This window comes from Medicago sativa, chromosome 6 (assembly GCF_051527215.1).
Source record: "Medicago sativa cultivar Bolivia chromosome 6, Bolivia_mono, whole genome shotgun sequence".
Taxonomy (NCBI): Eukaryota; Viridiplantae; Streptophyta; class Magnoliopsida; order Fabales; family Fabaceae; genus Medicago; species Medicago sativa.
In genome coordinates this window covers 37,432,414-37,441,446 of record NC_140754.1, presented here as the reverse complement: position 1 = coordinate 37,441,446, position 9,033 = coordinate 37,432,414, and the positions used below count along the sequence as shown (strand labels likewise).

General features: G+C 37.5%; 1 protein-coding gene across 1 annotated transcript; it reads left to right on the top strand.

Moving 5' to 3' along the window:
• The first annotated feature begins 541 nt into the window (after positions 1 to 541).
• LOC146914935 (uncharacterized) lies at positions 542 to 1,306 on the top strand. Its single transcript, XM_085721176.1, has one exon. It carries the CDS (start codon positions 542 to 544, stop codon positions 1,304 to 1,306), a length of 765 nt encoding a protein of 254 aa, XP_085577302.1.
• The last annotated feature ends 7,727 nt before the right edge of the window (positions 1,307 to 9,033 follow it).

The following is a 9,033-nucleotide window of genomic DNA, read 5'->3' as shown; positions in this document are numbered from 1 at the left end:
CAACTCGCATTTACAACACTCGAGCAATCATAAAGAGAAGATGGAGTTTCTCGAGCAAGAAAATCAATTGCTCCGTGAAGAAATGGCGACTATGCAAACTAAGATGGACGATATGACTGAATTGATGAAGACACTGACGGTTGCCCAAGCACAAGCACCTCCACCTCCTCCTCCATCTATCAGGACTCAAGCCGAAACTGTTTCTACTGGCCCTGAATGGACGTTTTGTGTCGAGACTCCGATAAACTCTGCTCCGCAACGTTCCATGCCTCGGTTCTCGCCTTTTACTGCTGGCGAAATACTCCGCCCTATTGTTTGTGAAGCTTCAAACTCCATGCCAGAAAGTCGTCCTTGGGGTGTGCCTGTTTGTCTCAGTGAAGTATTCCGCCCTATCATTTCCGAAGTTCCGATGCCTGCTCATCAAAATACAGCTCACGTTCCTCCGCCTCTTGTAAGAGCTCCTCCAGCCGCTATGACCTATTCAGCACCTGTGATGCATACCATTCCACAAAATGAAGAACCCATCTAGCATTCAGGGGATATGGAAGCCTATGATAGAGTCAATGACTTACAGCAAAAATATGATGAAATTCAGCGAGATGTGAGAGCCCTCCATGGGAAGAAAGTGTTTGGGAAGACTGCTTATGATCTCTGTTTGGTGCTGAACGTCCAGATACCCCATAAGTTCAAGGTCCCAGATTTCGAGATGTATAAAGGGAACTCCTGTCCTGAGGAACATCTAACAATGTATGTGAGAAAGATGTCTGCATATGCCAAGGATGATCCAGTCCTTATCTATTTCTTTCAAGAGAGTTTGGCTAGTCCTGCCTCAAAATGGTACATGAATCTTGACAAAACAAAGATCCGAACTTTTCATGATCTGTGTGATGCTTTTGTGGAACAATACAGTTACAATGTGGATATGGCCCCAGACCGAAGTGATCTTCAGGCTATGACTCAGGGAGACAAAGAAACATTCAAGGAATATGCTCAGCGATGGAGAAATATCGCTGCCCAAGTTAGCCCACGTGTAGAAGAGAAGGAGATGACCAAACTCTTCTTAAAAACTCTCAATCAGTTCTATTACAAGAATATGGTCGGAAATACGCCCAGGAACTTTGCAGAGATGATTGGTATGGGTGTACAGTTGGAAGAAGGAATCCGAGAAGGACGATTGATCAATGAAAGTATCCCCGCTGACAGTTCAAAAAAGATAGACCAGGAAGTGAATATGGTGAAAGGTCAGCCTCGACGACAGACTCATCCGCAATTCAATCCCCATCATCAGGCTCAGAAAACACCGTAGTATGATCTGATCCCTATGAAATATGCGGAGCTGCTTCCCTCTTTGCTTGAAAGGAACCTGGTCCAGACCAGACCACCTCCGTCGATACCTAAGAAATTGCCGGCTAGGTGGAGACCTGACCTCTTTTGTACTTTCCATCGAGGGGCACAAGGTCATGACGTTGAGCACTGTTTCTCCTTGAAGATTGAAGTTCAGAGGCTGATCGACGACGATGTCTTGCCTTTCAAGAATTTGAATCAGAGCGTGTAACCGCAATTGGGTCGCTGTCAATGTTCTTTCTACTACTCATCTGCTCATTTAATATGTTTGTTGTTTATCTTTTCAAAAAATATCCTTTCGTTCTGCCCGATACGAAAGTGAACTTGTGTAGGGCTTTTTGCTTTAAGTAATTTCATCATTAATAAAAAGGTCGTTTCGATCCCGACTTTGATTTTTATTTTGTGCTTATTCTGGAAAAATGGTAATACAAAAAAAAAACCAAAAAAATCTTCTCAAATATCTGCATAATCATAACTTATACTTACTTGTCAAAATCAATAATCAAATCATGCATTAATAAACCCGTTGAACATATTAACTATGTACTCTTTTCCAACTTTGAGTTCCCTGTGTCCGAAGCTGAAGAAAACAAGAATGAAGAGACTCCCGACAAGATCTGTCGCATACTGGGGCATCTTAGCCGTCGAAGCTGCAAACGAAAATCAAGAACATTGTCCAGAAGATGTCAGTCATTTACAAAGACCGTCATGAGATGTTACCGTTACCTTACGTGGGTATCATGCTTCAGTACACACTTCAACAGGGGCAACCCTCCCTCCTTCCCCAATATACAACATGAAGGTCGTGCTCCCCGTGGAGGTCGAAGTCCCGTCAATAGGAGTTCTGCTGAAGTCCAAGCTTGATCGAATTTAAACGCATGACGACCTTGTACGAACATATCAAAAGAGGTTTGAAACAAGCTTCTAACAAAAAGGTTCATCCCCATGAATTTCAAGAAGGGAACTTTGTACTACTTTCCAACCAGACTCCAGGGGCAAGTGGACGACTAATTATGAAGACTTGTGTGCAATGACTCTTACAATTATGGATGGTGACAAACTCGCATGTCCTATGAATACCGGTGCAGTCAAGAAATACTCTGTCAAAAAAAAAATGAGCTCGATAAGTCGCAAGCTTGAAAAGGCGGCTTAGGCAAAAATGAGCGTCTCGGTGGACTGAAAACCCGAAAGGGCGGTCCATGCAAAAAATTATAGACAAAAAAAAATGATGATGATTATCCTGATAGATTGAAACCTAAAAGGGCGATATATGCAAAAGTTAAGGATCATGACAAAGTAACTGCATCCGGTCAAACACAGTCCACTTGGGGCATCCAGCCGTTAAAAGAACCTCCAATTCGAAGCATCTGCATATCAAAGACTCAGAACTGGGGCATTCAAAGTTGTTAGGGAGTATAACGGTTATTGTGTTCAATGTACCTTTCCATATATTTACCATTTTCCAAATTTTTCAAAGATCCGTGGGGCCACGCCATTGGTAGGCTTCACCCCGTCAACTGCTCGATTTTGTTCACAATAATATCATCTCCAAGGAAGTTTGCCGAGTGTTTGTACTGCGATGTCAGTCCGTCTCCCATCTTACCTGTCCTGTCTTGTTTCATCGAGTCACCTGTCACGTAGAGTATATACAGTCATACAAGTTACGTTCATACATTCATTCATTCATACATTAATACTTTTACATTCATTCATTCATACATTCATACATTCATGCATTATTACTTTCATTCATACACATCATACACAACATCATTCATACATAGTCGCATTGATCACTCAGAAGTTTATTCTCTCTTTTCGGTCTGGTCCTCACTTATCGTTGTGTCAAGCGGCAATTTCTGTAAATAAACAGTTGGCAAACTATTCTTTTATTTCAGAGGTGTTATCCCCCAGCGTTAGCTGTTCTAGTGATGTCACCGATCAATTTCTATTTCAATTTCAATTTCGGAGGTGTCTTCCCCAGCGTTAGCTGTTCTAGTGATGTCACCGATCAATTTCAATTTCAATTTCAATTTCAGAGGTGCCATCCCCAGCGTTAGCTGTTTTAGTGACGTCACCGATCCATTTCAATTTCAATTTCAAAAGCATCATCCCCAATGTGTCTTATTAAGTTGTCTTCATACAGCTATCTTACGGATAGTAGACAACATCTCGTCACCTGTCTTCATACAATTATCTTACAGATAGTAGACGGTGTCTTTTTCAATCTTACCTTCATACGGCTACCATACGGGTAGTAGGTAATCCATGTCATTTGTCTTTATACGGCTATCTTACAGATAGTAGACAATGTCCTTTTCATCTTACCTTCATACGACTACCATATGGGTGTTTTATCTTGGTTTTTCGGGTGTCAAACATTGATTAAGTTTGAACCTTTTTAACCTTTGATATCTCATTTTTTCTTGGGAAGGGAAAAAATAAGCAAAACCCTTGAGAATCGAGGTCCGGGAGTTGTTTTCGCTACGGGAAGGTGTTAGGCACCTATAACGACTATAGTATCCTATAGGAACCGTCTTTACTTTCTACGCGCGCGCTTTATTTTTAAATGCTATTTAAGAAATGATATTTACACATAAGAGTTTGCTAAGTGAAGAATTGGAGGGAGAAGAAGATGTTTGAATTTTTGTTTTATTGGAATTGAAGGAATATTGGTTCCTTGCCTACGTTCCCTTTTAAGGGATCAAATCTACCGTAGTTCTCTTCCAAAAAATGTTTTTTTGTTTTTGTTGATTGATTTTAAGTTTGAAAATGGAATTTTGAAGAATAAGAGAGAGAGGCCTCAAGGGCATAAGATTTGGAAAAATGTGCGATGGAATTAGTTATTTTGCAAAGAAAAAGTCTAAGTATGATTAAAATTCATTAAGATTTTTGTTTATGAAAATAAGGGGAAAATCAATGGGATTTTGATCCCAAAGTTTATTTAAAAAAATATTTGAGTGATGTTGTTCATATATTTTTTTTGAAAAGAGAATTTTTGTCTAAGTTTCAAGGCTCCTAAACATACATCTAAACATACATTCCCTAAACATACATCTAAAGTATCCATGTGATGTGTGTGCATGTGTCGGTGCTTGTGTCGGTGTACATCATTAGAGTCCATTGTCCTTTACATCATTGGCCTAAATACATGCTATGGTCTTGCAAGAATTTAAAAGCATAAAGAAAATTACAAAATCCCTAGGCTTTACATTCTAACTTTTGCATGAATTTTAAAGTGTAAGAAAATAAAGACTACGAATATAAGATGGAGGATGAGATGCTTATGGATGAATGAAACATAATGAAATTGTTAGTAGCATAAGGTGTAATATGGTAAAGGTAAAGCAAGTGAAACACTATAACAAGAGCATAGAAATTAACACAAGATAACGCAAAATATAGCTAAAACTCAACCTCAAAAATACAAGAATCACATGGCCTATAATTCTCATAATTCAACACATTTTTCAAAGGCACAAACTCAGGTTGCAGAATGAGAATTAAAGCAACATGATAAGCTTTGCATTTTGAAGTGAATTTAGACATATTTACATTATTTATCCACTAACAAAACTTGCAAAGCAAGCAATTAATCATTATTCACACATGCAGCAAAACACACTCAAAACAATAGGTAAAAAAACTTCACAAAACCACATAGCATGGATCACAAATATTTTCAAGAATTAGAATGGAAATCAAGCAATTTTTCATAGGTTTTTTAATACAAGACTCAAGAAGTAAGCAAGAAAATACGTCAATATTTTTTTATCAAGTTTTTCAATAAACAAATAGCACAAAAACATCACAAAAATCATCAAGAACATGTGTAAATTTTTATGGAATTTTTATCAAAGTTTTTGAACATATAGGGGTGCAAACAGCAAGAAACAGTGATGAAAATAGCAAAAAAAATCAAAGAACAACGCAAGAAATCCAAACCAAAGCCCAGGCCCAAGGGGAAGTGGATCCTGGATCTACAGGGAAGCAACAAAGGACGTTGGATTGATCCAATTGGATCAAACCCTAGATCTAAAGGCCAGGATGCAAGGCCAAGTGAACCAAGACTGAACCAGACCGGTCCAGCTGCTTATATAAGGGTTTGTGGACCGGTTCACTTCATTTCACTCTTTCCTTTCTCTCTCTCTCTACGTCTCAGTCTTCTCTCCCTTCTCTCTGAAAACTTCGTCGTCTTCTCCGGCGGACTTGACCACCGCCGGTGAAGATTCCGGTGACGGAACCCTAATCTTCTCCGATCTACATGGATCTAAACCTTAAACTACTCTATTTTTCATGCTGATTTCAAATATGAACTTAGATTTGAGAAATAAACGGTGAAACTCTGTAGATCTACATTTGATGTTTCGGTTTCTTTCTTTTTCAATCTTTTTTAATCTTTTTCGAAAGAACAAGTTATGGAATTTGTTAACCTACTTCGTTTCACCGTTTATTTACGTTTACGAACCTTCGATGATGATTTAAAATGAAAACGAGAAGGATTCGTGAGTTTACCTGAATTTAAACGGAGATTCAAGTGAGAAGACGAAGAAAACCTTCGCAAACCTTCTCTGAGCTTCTGGTAAGTGCTTCGTTGTTGTTCTTCTTCTTCTCTGGTTCACTTCGAATTCAACTTCTCTTCTTCTTTCTCTCAACACTTTCCTTGTGACCGTGTTGAATTCGTCATGATTGTTGACGAATTCACGCTTGAATTGCAAGGATGAAAGTTCAATGATGATGATTACGCAAGTAATCACTAAGAACTTTCGATAAATTCGAAAAGATTTGTTGAATTGAAAACGTTTTGGCTTCGATCTTTGGAAATTTGTATTGATTTTGTGTATTTGATGATGAATTTGTTGATTTGTGTTGGTTCTGGTGAATCTGGAAACGGTTAGGGTTTGTTAGATGATGAAGTTCTTCATGAGCTTCATCATGTTCTTGATGAAAAAGTGGGTTTTGATTCTGTTAGAGGAGAGGGAATGGGTGAAACATGTTTGTGTGAGTTGGCAGAAAGTGATTGATGATTTTTTTTGTTGCAATGATTAGGTGGCCTTATATAGACTGCCATGTGTACCACTGAACCAATTGCAATCTGACACCTGTACTTGAACTAAGACTGGCTCGGCCTTGGCTTAAAATAGACCTGAGGACCTTCCTGCAATTTTTAAGACTTTGAGACTAATCTGCAATTTTGCAAAAAAGGACTATTCTGCAATTGACTAAAACTTGAGGACCAAACTGTAAATAAAAAAAAAACTAAAAACAAAACTTGGACTTAAAGGACTAAAATGTAAAATTGAAAAAGTCTTTGAAAGAAAAAATAAAATGGAAGAAAAGGACCTAAGTGCAATTTTTAAAACTTGAAGGACTGAAATGCAATTAATAATAAAATTGAAATAAAATTGGTAAATTGGAAAAAACGTAAAGTGAAACCAATAAAAGACACAAAAAGGACTAAAACGAACCAATTACACAAATGAGGTACTTCAAAGTAACCTCTCTCTGTCAAAATTTCATGTGAAATGACCAAAATGCCCCTAGGGACTAAAATGACTCAAAATGACTCAAATGCAAGTTTTGAAATGGGTTTTAACATGGAATTGAAACAAAGGCTCATACAACAAATTGAAAAGACTCAGAGACAATTTTTAGAGATTAAACAGAGCTTTAACACTGGAAATGACTAAAATGCCCTTAAGGGCTAAACTGACTCAAAATGTCCCAGATGCAATTTTTAAAAGGGATTTTGACATGAATTGAATCAAGGACTTATACAAACAACTTGAAATGACTCAAAGACAATTTTCAGGGATTAAAATGAAGTTGGACACATGAAATGACTAAAATACCCCTTTGTTATGAATTTTGCAAATAATATTGAAATGAAGTGCAGAGAAACATGCAATTGATCAGAGACAACTTCAAAATGACTTGATATGCAATAAAAACATTTGGATGGTTTTAAATGTAAGAAGATATAGACAAATTCACAGTTTGAAAAGATTTTTGAAGCTAAATTGGGAGATAAGGCAGAGTAAAATATCAGTGTAAAACAATAGCAATTTGGCAATCTTTCAAGAGTAATAGACATATATCAAAGATGGAAAAATATTTTGAGCAGGTATTTTTAGGTCCAAAATTAGGGTATAACAATGGGTAGTAGGTAATCTATGTCATTTGTCTTTATACGGCTACCTTACAGATAGTAGGCAATGTCATTCTTTCATCTTACCTTCATACGACTACCATACGGATAGTAGACAACCATTTTCCCCAGTGAAACTACAGTATCCCCTAGCGGAGTCGGATCCCTTTCTTCAACGAATTTGGGTATCCCGTTATTGTTTCTCGGTTAAGCCAAATCATCTTTGTTGTCCTGCATTCATACAAACATTTCACGAGCATTCATAACATCTTAGGTCCAAAATTGGTGTACTTTGTATTTAAGTCTCTTCGGTCCGATCGAATCAAAGATTCCATCTTCGAATCTTCGAACGAAGAAACTTAAATAGGGGCATCTGTCATACCCCAATTTTTGACCTAAGGATCTTACATTCATACACTGACATGTGTTGTTTGACCATGATTAAGTCTTTGACTTTTCGGTGAAAAATTCGACAGAGAGGTATTTTAAAATACCTCATGTTTGATTCCGAGTCGAGCTCCCTTCTCTCTTTATTTTTATTTTCATCTATTTTCATCTTTTATTTTTTAATTAATTTCAATTTTACCTTTTATCATTTTAATTAGTCTTTATGAATTAGTCTTTATTTATTTTCTTTTCTTTTTTAAAAAAAAATCACTTCTTTTTAGTCTTTATCTTTTCATTTATTTATTTTACTTTATTATTATTATCCTTTTGTCCAATTGTTCCAAAAATGGTCCCAATTCATGAAACAAGCCTCTGTACGCGTTCTTTCTCCACAGTCCTTTCCACAGCTCATCAATCCGGCAACAACTTTGCATTTTCTTCTCCTCAAGCCACAATTTTTGTGCTACTTTCAACAAAATCTTAAACCTAAATCCTGTCACTATAAATCATAACCTCAAATACACATTAAAGGGAGCCAAAAAATTTCACAGAATACCTAACAACCTCATCGCACCCATCACAACAATTTTCAATCCATAAACCAGCAATCACGATACATACAGAACCAACACATACCCACAAATTCACAAAGAGCCAACTTCAATCGACCTGCAATCATCTCAAAACCATAAACCAGTCACAAATTCCCAATCCAACAACATCCCAAACTGTCAAAACCGGGACCTTTTCAAACCAACACGAATCCAATCGCACAAACACAGATCGGAATTCCACGGACCATTCAAACCAGCCATCAATCAAAGCACACTGAACCGCAAGCTTCACTCAAAACCAACTGGAATCTGAACCGAAATCCCCAACAAGGGTTTACACAGGACCGAAAGAAAGGAAGAAAGAAGGTAGGAAGGAGAAGCGGAACCGTTCCAGCAACACGTACCATTACAACAAACAACATCCAAATCCAGACTGAAGGAAATCGACCTGCAACGAACAAAACGTAGGTATCCTTTTTTCTTTTGTGTCGAACCTAGGTCTCCAAGTAACTTGTTTTTTATTGTTGTTTAAAGAAAAAGAAATTGAAGAAGAATTAAGTGAGAGAAGAGAAGTGAATCGTGAGAGAGAGAGAAGTAAAG